This window comes from Malaclemys terrapin, chromosome 7 (genome assembly GCF_027887155.1).
Source record: "Malaclemys terrapin pileata isolate rMalTer1 chromosome 7, rMalTer1.hap1, whole genome shotgun sequence".
Taxonomy (NCBI): Eukaryota; Metazoa; Chordata; order Testudines; family Emydidae; genus Malaclemys; species Malaclemys terrapin.
In genome coordinates this window covers 81,246,132-81,261,952 of record NC_071511.1, presented here as the reverse complement: position 1 = coordinate 81,261,952, position 15,821 = coordinate 81,246,132, and the positions used below count along the sequence as shown (strand labels likewise).

General features: G+C 39.3%; 1 protein-coding gene across 1 annotated transcript in view; it reads left to right on the top strand.

Annotated features, from left to right (window-relative positions):
* The first annotated feature begins 5,051 nt into the window (after positions 1 to 5,051).
* The window catches only part of LOC128840988 (ubiquitin-conjugating enzyme E2 variant 1-like), a 66,534-nt gene continuing 55,764 nt past the window's right edge, over positions 5,052 to 15,821 (top strand). Inside the window, exon 1 of the mRNA XM_054035613.1 lies at positions 5,052 to 5,294. Within this exon, the coding sequence (XP_053891588.1) occupies positions 5,052 to 5,294 (243 nt within the window). The remainder of the gene's footprint in view (positions 5,295 to 15,821) is intronic.

Sequence of the window (15,821 nt, the reverse complement as noted above, 5' to 3'; positions counted from 1 at the left end):
ACTGTTTCAACACAACTTTAGCCAAAATGATCTGTTTTCCTTTAATCTCACCTACCACACACTGACAAGCTAGGGCAGAAACTAAAGGTCAGGAGTCTCACTAGTTACCCATTGTAATCTGGCTTCCCCATTTGATGTTACACAGATCACTTTGACCCCATATTGTTAGAATTTGTTTTACATTCAAATTTGACACAACCTAAAACTCTGAATTGGGAATAACTGCAGCAGGAGTCTTCCAATTGCCAACCATTTTCTTGTTTCCAGCTGGTAAATTCTGAGGACAACTCTGGTTTTCTGCCACATAGATAGGGCATAGTACTTCAGAGACCAAGGAAATGGAACACTATTTCCTGCTGAAAGAAGAGTGATTTATCTATAATGAACTGATTAGATATAGAAATGTGAATTCAACTTCTCTCTGGTATTTTGAATCACTGAACTGACTCCAGTTGAGTTTGCAGTCCCCTAGGCCTCAACTGGGAGCCAGCCCCTCTTGAGTTCCAATCCTAGCTTTTCCACTGACTTGGGTAGCCTTGGACAAGTCACAAACTGACTCAGTTTTCCCCCATCTACAATACATGCCTATTTTATAGGGGTGCTGTGGAAAGTAGTGTTTGTGGAACATGAGGTAAATACTAAGATCTCCAGACATTTTACAAAGGAGGTCAGTGTAATTAGTCCCATTTTACACATTTGACATTTGTCCTACATACAAAAGTTTAATAAATATTATTTTACTTCATGTTTAGAATGTAGGGTGGAAATGGTGGGGTCTTCAGAACCATGGAATTAAAAGTCTGTAATCATAAGCCAGTCAAATTATTCCTTCCTAAGGAAACAATTTTGAAAGCAATCCCATGTGTTAGTGAGTCTAAACTCAGAACTCAGACATGTTTGAGCCATGCATTATAGTTGGACATCAATATATCTAGCTAGATGTTGGGCTTAAAAATAATAATAATAATAATCAGGTCACAAGAAGGGTTCTTCCACAGTTGTAAACAGAATGGGGTTTATATCGCTCTGATAAATGGAGGTTGCTATGATTTTAAAATTCAGTCACTTCTTTCCACCCAAGAAATGTTTATCTGAAAGCAAACGTTCTGTTCTATCTATCCTTTGGTATAATCTGTGACACCTACAGGGAAACTGGGATATCACATTGAGTCTTATGATCTGTTTATATATTTACAGGAAAAAGTCAACTTGGCAGGGGATTCTACATAGAATTAAGGACGTGAGGGGAAAGAGTACAGAACATTTCAAATGAATTGTTTTGAAGTCTTTAGTGGAACAGTTAATACACTTATACAAATTTAGTTTTCCTGTGTGCTTAGATTGAGGAAACAGGTTTAATATAAATATTTTAATACCTGATATTGTTTCTAACTAAATTTATTTATTTTTAAGTTGCTGAATAGATCCAGCTAAAACTTTTGATAAGGTGATGGATCTTCTAAGCAGGGGATCACAATTCCAGTCAGCCTCCTCCACACAGCTTGTCCGCTTCCCTGCTGGCCAGGTAAGGGGAAAGGACCTGATCAGAAAGTGGCCAGGTTTGGTGAGGGTTCAGAAGTCACATGGCAAGCCAGGACAGAGAAGCTGAAGCAGCAGCCACATGGCAACCAGGGAGATGGAGAGAAGCTGAATTCAGAACAGAATCCCCAGGAACCTGTATCCAGAGCAATCCCTTTCCTGCCAACCATAACAAAATACCCTTGCACCTAGCCACCTGGCTCAGTAGTTATTGGTACCCACCAGGCCTAGCATCTACAAGGCTTAGCAGCTGAAAGTGCCTACAGTGCTTGCTTAAGAGTCACTGTGCAGCTGTTTCGCTACTGGTATCTGGTGGGGTGGTGGTGGTGGTGGGGGGGGAAGGGCTGGACTGAACAGCCCCAATACATTTTTCGCTGAACAGCTAGTTTACCAAAAAATTAAAAACTTCTTTAAAAAATGTGAACTTTAGAAACATACATTCCAGGTTTTGTTTAGTTTTTTTGAAACAGTGGGAAAGTTCTCCACAAGCTGATCTTTTTACTCCTCACCCCAAGCCTTTTTCCATCGACTGGAAAAGAGGGGATGAAAAGATCTAAGATCTAATAAAGGAGACTAATTTTGGATATGTGTAATTCAAGTTACAAATAAAGTAGTTAGGAGCAAATGACTGACAAGTGAACTTATTACATAAGGCAGATTTTCACATCATTTTAGTATTCACTGTTCAAGTCAAACTTTCCACATGTGACTTTTAAAAGAATTAGCTTTGAGAGTAAAAAGAAACTGATTGTTATAGCATAAAAGTAAATGACATTCTACACCTCCCTCACTGAATTGATGAATAGATTTGAATTACATTAGAGGCATGTGTCACACCAGTCTAAATATTAGAACTACATTTCTTAATGTATCACTGAAGATCACAAGTTATTGCTTATTAAAATTAATTTTTCTATCTTCCCCCCCATTCTGTGCCTTAGCAGGTTTTTGCAGTTTTCTGAGGTGCACCCCACTTGCCAAGTTTTAGATTTCTAGTCCCACAAATTCTTAATGGTGCCCCCACAAACATATAAAGGAAATATTCCTAAACAAAAAGCTTTTAGGCAGGTTCAGGACATTAGAGATCTGCCACTTTAAAATGTTGGACTAGTGTAGTAATTTGTTTTTGTAATAAAAACATCAATTTTAAAGGCACTAAATCGGAGCATTGTAGCTTAAAAAACTCAGATACAGAAACACAGGAAGCATTCAGTAAAACTGCCACGAACACCAACCTTTACTCCTGCCTCTTACCCGCACTTATCTTCCACTGACACATGGGAAAAATGGTTACACGAAAGAAAATAAGTTTTTCATGTAGTGTGGTTTCCCCTCCCGACTATATACCTGGCATCCACCTTTACAAACTGTAAGCATCTCAGGCTTCTATCAGAATGTGTAGAGTCTTGAGGGTCTATGGCCTATACTTAGATTGGCCATTAAAAGGGTTACTCCCTATACTGTATCTGGAGCATGTAGTCTTTGAGAAATTAAGAGTCAGTAAATGAGGTCAAGTGTGGGGACAAGGTTTCATGTAGATTGCCTTAAAAAAAATCTCTCAGTGAGAGGCAGCCTCTGGTTTGTATTGCAAGCGTGGGTAAGATCTCTCAACTTCAGTTAGTAGGCAAGTTCAATGTATAGGCCAGTACGTAGACATTCATACAGAATATCAGAGGAACAAGCCTCCCATAGTATAAAAGTTAGATGGTGCCTGATGGGTGGGTTGCAAGGTGGCATAATTAGGTTGGTACTGGAAACTTTACTATGCTCAGGCTTGCTAGCTTTTGTGATTTGAGCTAGTTAAAAGGAAGCCATTTCTGTGGAGAACCACCAAATAAGACAAGTTATGCATTTACATCAAGCGGTTTTTGAGGTATGACACTGAACCCAGTGCTAGCCTCCTTCATCTTGCCAGTTTTCTCAGCCCATCAAAGACCCAGACAGAAAAAGGCAAGCTGTACTGCATTCACCTTCTCTTGAATCACCACCATATCCAAAAGGACATGCCTCAACTAAGGCCACATCATTCAAATTCATTCATCTAAAATAGAAACCAGAGCCAAAGCTAACAGATGGTATGCTCATTTACAGAGCCAACGGCTAACAGGTTCATAAAGTAGATCAGTGGTACCTGGCAGGCAATAGTGATAAGTACCCCAGATTTGTCATCCGGCTCATTTTAAACATTTAAGTTAACTAGGCCACATATGCAGAATCCCCAAATTTCATCTCCTAGCTTCCCTCCCTAGAACTTTCATAGGTCATCTCTCGTCTGGCCATACAGCCAGTCACCCCTTGGATTGGTCTTCAGATTAGATTTCCTAATTGAGTCCATCATAATCAAGTCACTGTCCAGGATGGATCACCATCTTATTAAGACAGAGCTCTCCCAGTTGTCAAGCTCTTAACCCTGATTAGACTGCAAGAACTCAGACTTCAAATTTCAAAGCATGCTTAAGGACACTAGCACTCAAGTCCAAGCACATGAGAAATCAAGCATCCAGTGAATCATTGTAAACTATACTTCACCAGAATACAGGATCCCTTAACTGGTCCATTTGTCTCTATTGCCCACACAAATTTATTGTTTTTTTTGACATCCTACCACAGATGAAGAGAGGGTCAGAATCTTGACCACAGATGGAGAAAATGAAGGCTGAAACAGATATGTTAGAAAACATCTTTCCACCTATTTAGAGGCTGTGTCACAGTTCAAGAGAATGTACCTATCAGCGTCTACTGAAGCTGGAAAAAAAAAAATCTGACTAAGGAATTAACGGGGGTGACAACATCAATCCTGAGTGCATAAAGTCCATAAAAAACAACTAGCATAAAGTGCTGTGAAGAACTGTCATCCTACTTGGCTAAAAAGATTGTGCACATCCAGGAAGGCGTCTCAGTCTCACTCTATACTACCCAAACACCTGTATTCCCAGAGTTCAGTACATTCACTAATCAAGAACTATGAACAGCTTAAAGGAGTCTCAACCCAATACCTGTGAATCTGACCCATGCCCTCCTGGCTGATGAAAGTCATGAACTAGTGACATTCATAACCAAAATGGCCAATGCTCCAGTCAAGGAAGGACTTAAAAATAAAATAAACAAACAAACACACCTTACATACACAAAATAGTGCAACTGACATTGAAGAAATATAGCCTGGGTACATCTGTTCTAGCCAACTACCACCCAGTATCAAGCCTTCTGTTTCTGAGCAAGCTCAAAGAATCTAATCAAAAGGCCAACTAAACACTTAGACTGAAGCCAATATCATGGACCAAAAACAGTTTGTATTCAGGAATGAAAACTCATTTAGTGGTACTGGTGGATGATCACCCACTGCCAATGAATGGTGGTAAAATATCCATGGTCATCTTTCTGGATCTCTGCAGTATCTGAAAGTCAACCATGAACTATTGCTGTCCCAGCTGAAAGAGGTAGTAGGGATCCAGGGGAATGCACTAAAATAGCTTAAGTTCTTCTCAGAGGGACACTCCCAAAGAGTAGCAATGGGAAACTGCACTTCTACCACTAGACCCCCTTTCATTCCTGGAGTCTCACAAGGATCAATTCTCTGTCCTGTCCCATTCAACATCTACATAGAGCCAGATGACATGGACTCAAGTGGCAGCAACATGCAAATGACAGCTCTATCCATCTTCACTTCATATGACCACTCAACTACCACCAAGATGGCCCAGTGTTTGGATGAGATCAACTCATGGATGAACAGCAGCTGCATAAAGCTGAATGTGAGCAAAATAGACATTAGATGCGCAGAAGAGAGCAATGTGAGGAATTTGTAGCGATGGTACAGTCTTCAGTTGAAGGCACAGTTGCTTAAATCAGTCTATTTCAGGAATGCTCCTGGATTTGTCACTGAAGCTAAGACTTCAAAGGGCAGCATCCACATGTGAAGCTTTCCATCATCTCCAGTTGGCTAAGAGACTATCCCATCCTGCAAGTGACCTGGCCTTGGTTATTCACGCTTTTGCACTGCTATAATTGAATAATGTTGTCTCATCACATTTAAGGGCTGAAGCCTTTATGCCCATGGAATTCCTGCTGATATAGAAAGCTACAGCATCTCTTCTCAGCAAAATGGACTACCACAAGCAATCAAACCTGTCTTCTACTCACTACACTGGCTATTGAGTCAGGTTCACGGTCTCAGTCCTTCCCTTCAGTGTGCTCAAAGGCCCAGGCTCAGCATATCTAAAAGATACTAAAAGTCCAGGATAAAGACCGTGAGTGACAACTCTGCTCTTCTGCACAGTGGAGCATTCTACTCCAAGCGTAAAGCTTTCTCTCTGGCCCACAAACTCTGACAGGAAGTAAGGGTCCTCACAAACCTCACCACCTTCCATTCTAAGTGTAAGACACTTCAACCTTGTTAAGGTTAGAGAAGACAGAGCAAGATGTACATTTTAAAAAGAAAACCCCAGAACAAAAACAAAACAAAAACAAAAAAACACCCACCACTGTACATACATTCCTCCAAGGAGAGGAGAAGGGAGAGGAAAAAAAAAAACAAAAACAAACAAAAAAACCACACACGTGTCAATGTATACTTGCCAGAACTCAGGTACTATGACGAAAGTAGCATAAGAACCTATATAAAATAGATTAAAATGTCCCCTAAAAGTAAAATGTCAACTAAAGACTCTCTCATTCACCTCAAACTTTCACAAAAGAACTGCTCTGTGGCACACAATAGAAATGTGGAACATAAGATATTGTGAGGATCTTAGAAGAAAGGGAGTGTAAATGAAAAGCTGCAGTTAGATTTGGAGTTGTGTTTTGAAATGAAAAGCTTCATGAAGAATTGTAAATTCTCTACATTTTGTTTAATCGCATCACCTATCACTGTCCCAGCTAAGAGCAGAGCACAAGGCTTTTCAAAAGTTTAACCATGCAGATATTGACAAAGAGGCTTAGTTTGCTAATTTGCCTTGGAAATTGTTAAAATTTCCTTAGATTTCCATACACACACAGTTTACAAAGTTAATCTACTAGATTTGTTTGTATTTTTCATTAATGTTAGCAGTAAGCTTTATTGCAGTCTTCTCAGTATTGGCACCAGTTAAGCAGTAAACAAGTGTTTAACCATAGACTACCATATGTTACAGCAGAGATTCTCTATTCACTGGAGCATGTAGCACCAGTCTAGTTTGTCTTGACTGACGCTGTACTATTAAATTATGTATTTCTCAGAGAATGGTTCAGTAGTTGTATCACTGAGATCAAATTGAGAAGGTTTATCATCTGAACATTAAAAAACAGAGTAAAAGAGCAGCAGTGCTTTATTGTCAGTTTCCTCGAAAAAAGATTAGTATATTAGAGGGAAAATGACTGAAGTTACAGAACGTGAAGGGGCGGGGGAGGGAGACTATTTGTTTTAAGTATATCTTAAGGCTGAAATCCACTCTACCCTCGGAGCTTGATTGATGTAGCTACAGGGGCACAACTGCTAACTTGGGTCCCAGTCCTGCAAAGACTTATGCATGTACTTTAAGTAAGGAACAAGGCTTTGATCCTCTAAAAAGAGCCCAGGATCCTGAAGACTTTCTGGTGACTTCTCAATGTACACTTAAGATAGTTTCTAAAGACTTACTTGGGAAACTAGATAACCTTAGCAACTGAAGACACCAGTTTACGAGAACTACATTATTGCTAGGAACAATACTTTCCTATGCAGTGCGAATGTGCCATCATGAATGACTGGCATTCTGTGGAAGCATGTGTACTTCCAGTGCTGATTAAAACTGACCCTAAGCACCATTAAAATCTTGTTTTATCTGTACTTTTACTGTTGCTGGGGTTTTTTTGGAAGTGTCCTTCACAGAAATAATATTTAGTACCAGACACTTTAAATGTTATTGAATAAGATATTTTATGTAGAATAGCGCTTCAGACTTCATTTCCCCGTCTTCGAGGAAATTTCCTTCCTTCCAGTGTGGAGTCTATTGAACAACAAGTTCCTGTACATAAGTCAAGTAATTTTAAGGCTCCAGGACTCTACCTAAATTTATATCCCATTGTACAGAACTATCCCTCACCCGCAATCATTGTCTATTGATGAACTGAGGAGAAAAGAAGCCTTACCATTTGAGAAGAAGGAAAGAGTGCTATTATCTTCAGTGCTTTAGATATTTAGGTACTGCAGTTAAATAAGGTAAAAGAATCTCTCTGTTTGGGGGCAATAAAGCAATTTTTGGCTACAGTTCCAAAGATACCTTGCCATTTTTGTTGAGGTCCCCTCCCCACTCACCCAGAACACCATACACCAACAAATTGAGGGAGAAAGATCACCTCAGAGTTATTGCTGCTCTCAGGTTTAGTTCAAATACACAACAGCATTTATAAACAGTTTTGTTCTTTGAGATTGATATATAATCCAAGATAATAGCTTTTCATAAGAGACTATTTTTCAACTAAACCCTAACTAATTTGTGCCCAAAATATTCAACTTGTGAAAGCATCACTAAGTTTTCTGACAAATGTTTTAAAATAACCTGAGTGCTGGCCATGTCTCTGACCCTCATCTTCATGCTTTCTTCCATAAGAGATCTTTCCTACTGTAAGCATGGGTCACCCTGCTACTCTTCACTTAAAATTAATCCTTAAAACTCATTTCTGCTTTGAGGCCCACAAATGTTAGTCCATGTGAGTAAAGTGCTGCCTCTACTTACATTGAAAAACAAAGTCTAAGTAGCATCATCCTCCAGGTCTCTCAGTATTTTTATATCCAATGTAAGCGTGTCTTCTTAGTCCCCAGATTTTGCAACCGAATCTGTTGGCAGACTGCTTTCAGTAGGGCTCTGGGGTGGAACAATGGCACACATTGCAGGAACATGTGGGCAGGATTAGGGTATCAGACTGTGAACGCCTCAGAGCAGGACTCTGTGCCTTCCTTTGTTCCTTGGACAGATGCTGGACTGTCTGTCAGTACTTATCAAATACATACCAACATTTGGCTTTTGAGTAATGTCTCAAAAAAAACCTGAATCTTCTTTCCACCTGTACCCTCAATTTTTGTGTCATTCCTCAGTTTACTTTATGCATCTCCACCTATCTTGGTACATTTGCATGCCTGGGGAGCGGATGATGAGTAAGGGCTGATGAGGAATGAGGAAGAGACCCCTGCTCCAGATAGAAGAATTCCTCTTCCCCCATGTTAAATATTTCCCCTCTCATTATTTTGGTGATTTCTTAAGAAAAGAGTGAGATGAACATCTATTTTATTTCCTGAAATTCAGCATTATGCAGATAAGACCTAAGATATAAGTAATGATTCAGAAAATAAAAATAAAAGATTGTCCTGGCTTCAGGTTTTGAACTGATTTCTTCTCTCTTCATCACCTAAACCATTGTTTAGAAAAAGTTTGTGTAATGAAAGCCTCAAACTAAACCTCTTAAAAGAAACCCAGTCCCATGGACTGTATCTGGAGGATGTCTGTAGTAGTTTTCTAAGACATTGTTTTGGATTCAGATAGGACTTAAAATGTAAAATAAAAATATTCTAAGAAACCAATGATTTTCCATTTAAGATGCTTTCATCTTAGGCTCTGCAAAAATCCCTGTGAGGTTCCCTGATCTTTCTAAATCAACATCAGGAACATAGAGGAGCCACAGACCATTTTTACTGAAAGTGCCTGGAAATCTTAGTCCAATTCTCCAAACAATTTTAAACATGTATAGAGCGTAAGGTCAGAAGGGACTCTTAGATCATCTGACTTCCTGTATATTGCAGATCAGTGAATTTCACCCAGCTACCTCATTTCAGTCCTCAGGAAACTGAGCTGCTCCACGCTACAAGGGAAAAAATAATGAGATAAACTAATTCCAAATCTGATTCTCAGTTTAACCTTGAGCATGTGAGCAAGAACCACCAGCCACGCCTCCAGGAAGAGGCTTCTCTGTACCACCTCTGAGCACCGGTTCACCGTGTCTGGTGGACCATCTCCAACTATGGTCAATCCCTGATGCCTCAGAGGAAGGCAAAAAAAAACCCAGGATACATCTGGCCAATTGTTCACCTGGGGGAAACAAATTCCTTCATGACTCCTACAGTCAATCTGCTAAAGTCCTGAAGCCTGTGATTGCATAGTCATTGTCTCAATACAGAACTGCAAGTGTTATGAGCGTATTGAGGGCAATGCAGAGATTCTTGTCCCTTTCATGGTCAGAGGAATGAAATGGATGGGGCGGGCGGCAGAAATCAGATTTACAGGCCCAAAAGGGCCCACTGCACACACTCCCCTCCCCCAGAATACACAGGCTGTAGAATTTCTTCCAGGAGCTGCATTTAAGCACATCTTTTAGAAAGATATTTAGTCTCACTTTAAAGTCTCCAAGTGATAATGAGTCCACCACCTCCCTTGGTAAGCTGGTCCAATGTTTAGTTACCCTAACTGCTAAGAAGTTGCATCTTATTTCAAGGTTCAACTTCCAGTCACTGGATCTTGTTAATACGTTTGTCAGCAAGATTGAGTTGCCTCCCTCACCCAGATATCTTTTAAATGAGTTAGTACCTATACACTGCGATCAGATCTGAGAAGCTGAATAGGTGGAGTGTCTTAAGCCTCACATCCTAAGGCTTTTTGTTTTCCAGGACCTTGATCATTGTATGAACCTCATTTGAGCTCTCAAGTATTTCCATATCCTTCTTTAAGTATGGACACAGTATTCTTGTAGTGGTTTTACCAATGCTATGCACAGAGACAAGATCACTTCCCTACTTCTACTTTTATACACCCCAGGATCACATCAGCCCTTTTTGTCACTGCACCAAATGCTCATGAGAGACAGTTGTCTATGACCACCCTTAAGTCCTTCTGAGTTGCTGCTTTTTCACCATAAAAGTTTAGGATGGACTAAATGCTGTCCAAAATGTGTAGGAGCTCTCTCATGAAACTTTTTAAAGTTTGGAACCATAACAACTAGTTAAAGCACATCACAAGCCTACACTGTACTAAGTTGACATAATTGACAAGATGCAACATGACATAACCTTATAAGCTTGAGAATGTCAGAAAATAATGTCCTAGTATCAACTTATTCAGAATCTAGTTCATATTTAATTCATCCAAAACTGCTGATTAGTGATCAGAGTTCTACTCAAACCAACATGCTTTTATTTTTGTCTCAGCAGACTGAATTTTAATGAACTTTCTAGAGATAACCTACTGTTTTAGCCTTCAGTAGGTGTATCAATGAATAGGATCTTGATTCAATATTTTCATCATCTTTGATATTTGATGCTACAATAGTTACCAATATCATAATTTGTCAAGTTACTACAATGTAGTATGTAAGATACCACCTTCCCACCACCCCTCATGCTCCACCTTATCCCCTCCCTCCCATATGTAGTTTAGAGAATGAATGTGAAACTGTATTTCAGATACCATATGATTACTAGTTGATGACTGAATATAGGGATGAGGAATCCAAAATTTCAAAGTTTTGTTTGGAAAAGTCAGTACAAATTTTGGAAGCATGACTGAACATCTAGGAGTAACTTCGGTGGAGTCAGGATTACATCCTTGGAGTCTCCGAAGTGTTGCTGTAGCTGTGACAGGAACATGCTTCTTGTGCAGTTTAAAATATTTTTGCTTTCACTTGGGCCAGGAATACCCTCCTGATATTTCATTGTTTCTGATTTTAATCCCAGCATGTGTTGGGACTGAAGAATGGTAAGGATACACAAAAAAAATTAATTCTTTAAAAAATGAAGACTGAACTTTTGTACCTGGAAACAGATTTGATTCAGGTTTAAGGGAGGGATTCTCCCTCTCACTACATCCCCCATATGCTGTGAGGGCAGTAGAAAATGGGGCCACAAAAACCATTTAAGTGGTTGGAGAAGTATTCCCCTGGTGAGACAGTGCACAGGGCAGCCACAGGCAGCCCTACAAGCTCACTCCCTTCTATTTAACGAATGCACAGATGCCCTTTGAGCCACCTAAGCTATACGGGGCAGGTCCAGCCCCTGAAGCAGAATCGAGAGGCCCTCCCTCCCCTAGAGCTGCAAGTTTTGGGCTGTGCTTAAGAGATGCAGACCAAATATCAACCTAGATTTTCATGTGACTTTTGTGTCAGTTCACATTTTTATCCAAACCCATCCCTGGTACTAAGCAGGAGTTATGACTACTCACATCTGTAACATATGATCTTAAAAAAAAAAAAAAAAAAAAAAACACCACTAGTGAAGTCAATACAAACTAAAATTTCATACGACTTGTTTATACTGCTCTATATACTCTGCACTCATATGCAAGTACAATATTTATATTCCAGTTGATTTGTTTTTATCATTATCTGGTACAATGAGAAAGTAAGCAATTTTTCCGTGATAGACTGCTGTGACACTTCTGCATTTTTATATCTCATTTTATAAGCAAATAGATTAAGTGAGGTGAAACTTGGGATACGCAAGACAAATCAGACTCCTGAAAGTCTGGAAAGGTTGAGAGTCACTGAGCTAGACAACCTGATCCGCAGAAACAGCCATAGGATTCTCCATTATTGACTGATCGTTAATGCTGCTTATTGATTTCAAAGGCAAGATTGAGAGATTCTGGCTTCGGACTCCTTGAAATACAACAAAGAAGTATTTTACCTCTGCTACAGAATCCTAATGATCCCAGGAGGGATAGTTTACCAGAGTGCCTGCTGCAATGGTAGTTGACCGATAGCGGAAGATAAAAATGTGAAAAGTTGTTCCAAAACAAAACAAAACAGTTCTCTTGTAATTAAGTTTAGTGCTTCTAAAAAGTGCCAAACTGATAAAGGACATGCAAGCCCTCTGATGTTTAGCAAAAAGCAGAATATATGAAAACTTCACGGCACTACTCCATCCACATGCTTCAACCCAAACCATCTGAAGAAGAAACAGTGATTTCAGTGTATGGCCCATGAAGCTGATTTTTGTCAGACACCTACGCTCAAGATGAAGAGTGTGAAATTTATGAGCTAGCATTATGCTACCCTGGTCATTGACAAAGGCAGACAAGGCTTATTTGCCTCAAAATGTATTTATAGAGAAAATGACTGCTAGTTCATCTAGACTCATCCACCATCGATTGTGAATGCAATCCATGAGCTGCAAACGTGCTACATTAAAATTATGTCTAATCATTAATATAGCTTTTAGTGGGATTCACTATAAAATATTTAAAGATTGTATTTGGTGAGTTCTGGGCTTTTTGCCTACTTCATGCCTTGACTTCCTTAGGCTTCTTCTAAAAGAAAGTTTGCATAATATTTTTAAAAGACTTATCATAGTTAAAGGTGTAGGTGTTAAGTATCCACATTTAAAAAAAAAAAAAGTCTTGCTGCCTGAGTGTCTCAGTGTCTAAATACATTGCAGAAAAAATCTTGGTTTTTCCTCCCAATCCCCTTCCTGTGCAGCTATCTGGGAACAAATGAATAAGAGAGAGCTGACAGGCCAGTCAGGCTAAAGTAAATTAACAGAACTTGTTGGGGGACGGGTGGGTGGAAGTCTTGTATAGATTTATTTTCGAACTATTTTACTGAAGTTTAGGGAGCTTACTTGGCAATAGTTCACCTAGTTCTATTTCCTAGTGAATAGTTTTGTTTTCTCTGGTCATAATTAACTTGTGACCAGACTTCGATTTTTCAAATGGTTATTCAGAAAGTTATATAAATATATTTCAGCCTAAAGGTCCTTCAAGGACCAATCACCTCTGCTGTGTCTCTCAACATGTGTTAGTATGACCAGCTACACAATACGAATAACTAAGTTACTGTGTAGCATTTCTGATCTGTGATTAGATTTTTCATTTTGTTGGTTTACAAATGGTTGAGAAGTACTTCTCCATGAACACACAAGTATTCAAGCACCTTTTGCTTTCCACTGACATACTTATAAACAAGAAACAGAACTATTTGAATGAATGTTCATAGATGTTGGATCGAATACTTCAGAAACTTTTGTCACTTAGTCCATGGCTATTTTCTGTATCACTGCTGTACAGTATATGCCCAATTAAACTAAAAATAGGCTTCCAAATGGTTTGTCAAAAATGGCATTGTTGAAGTGCCTTCTCATGTCAGTACAAGTATTATATAAGCTTTTGTTTACAATGATTATTGACAGCAACCAAAAAAGGACAGAGTTTACCACTTAGAGTACAGGACATCAGTGCTTTCTTACACAGAACACTAGATATGGCCCTTCAAATATTGTCACTTCCACTCACATTAAATGAGGTTACATCAGTATCTTAAGTACTCTCTTGCATCTCTAATTACCAAAAGAAACACTTTGAACACTATCTACTGTATTCAATTATCTAGTGATTGGTAAATCTTGGTTTAAGTGTTGGTGGCCTGTGATATATATCAGGTCCAGACTAGATGATCTAGCGGTTCCCACTGGCCTTAAGCTTTGTGACTCAAACTGTCGAGATTTTAAGGGTCCACTCTACTGTTACAGAAGAGCAACCGTCAGAAGCCAGATTCAAGACTCATTTCTTTTAGTTTTGTTACATATTACATACCAGCCTTTGATTACTGCTTCCATCTCCCTTTAATTTAGGGGAAAATAAATTAGATTTAGAGAAATGAATTGGTCTTAATTTTATTGAGTCTGATTTATACTGTAACACAAGCCTGTCTGCCTACTGCTTGCAAATTACAATATTACATTTATTTGAATGTTGGGAAAAAGTTAAGTACTATTCTAAATGAAGCTCTTGGCAGCTACTCCCATTTAATTTTTTACTAATGAGTAAAGCTTGGCTAATAAAGTAGTACACATCACCATCCAGGCTGTTGAATTGGAAAAACAGACATTGGATTAATTTCAGAGGTAATGAGTAAGGACATCCCTTACACCTATTTATTAGAGCTGGGGGGAGGGGGAAACGGTTTTCCCCAGCCTGTGAGAATTTTTGAAATTTTCCACTCATCCTGAATCTGGACTGATAATCCAAACCAAAATTCAGTTTGGGTCAACTGAAACCCCATTTCATGTAGTTAATTCTGAAGTTTTGTTTTTATTTGTTGCTTTTGGGGAACTTTTAGTATAAGTTAGAATTTTGAAACAAAGTCATACAACCAAACCATGTTTTGAACATGTCAGAACTAGACAGCTGGACACTTCAATAAATTTTGGAACTTTTTTCAAGTGAAGGGATTCATCAAAACCGACCCCACCTACAACCCCAAACATTTTTGGTTTTAGCAAATCAGCATTGTGCAGCAAAAGAGATTAGTCAGAAAATTCCCACCCAACTCTACCATTTATGTCCAGTACTGGCAGAATAGATGCAATCCTAGTGGCAAGCTGTGACATTTAGTTCCCCCTTATCGGGGGGGGGGGGGGCGCTTGCAAACCCAGGGTTTGGACCAATCTCTACTAGTAACTCATTGGTTCCACATCACCTGTGAAAGTTATTTTCCCCTGCTGTTGTGTCCCACATCCCCATTCTGCTGTGCTGCTAAAACTAAATTGAATCTTGATTCCTGAAGCACAATGCTTGGTATTCATCTTATTCCACTATATTGAATACTAAAAAAGCAGACCACCACTAGAGTAGAAAAAGTGGATGGACAGGAAGGAGGGGAAAGGAGACACCATGACACCAATGAGGCTTCTCTCAATTGTTATGCAAGGTCTTTGACTGCCTGTAAGAGTTCTTTCAATGGAGCAGGAACACAACTGAGTAGTTTGAAATTAAGAAGAGCCCAAACCTGCACTACTGCTCTGTTGGTTTCCAGATACTTTAGTTGCAACACTACTCTAGAAATTGTCAGATAACAGTGCTATGACATCAATCCAGCACCCACTAAAGTCAACAGGAGTCAGTGTTACATGATCTATCAGCAGCTACATATTGTCCCTAACTGATATCCACGCTTCTGCCCAAAGAAGCAAGAAATGTGACAGACTAGCTAATGTACAATCAACGAGTGAGAAACTGTGGTATAGCTAGATCTATGGCTCAGATGCTCTCTAAAAAACATTGGCTTCACTTCTAAGCATGTCTGACTCTAGGCTTTGAAAGGGCTTAGAAGGTAGAGCACCAGATGTGCTTAAAACTATCATGGTATCACTATCACTTTTCTCCTCTTACTGGTGGTGGCAGTCTGCTCAGCAAAATAAGGTAATGCCACAAGAAAGGATAATATTGGTCCACATGCACCATAAACTTCAGGATTGGGTGCACAAGTCTGCCAGCGTGCAGTAAGGGGCCCTATACATGGTGTAATAAAGGAGTAATGAGCCAGTAGCTGAAGAAACTGCAGTA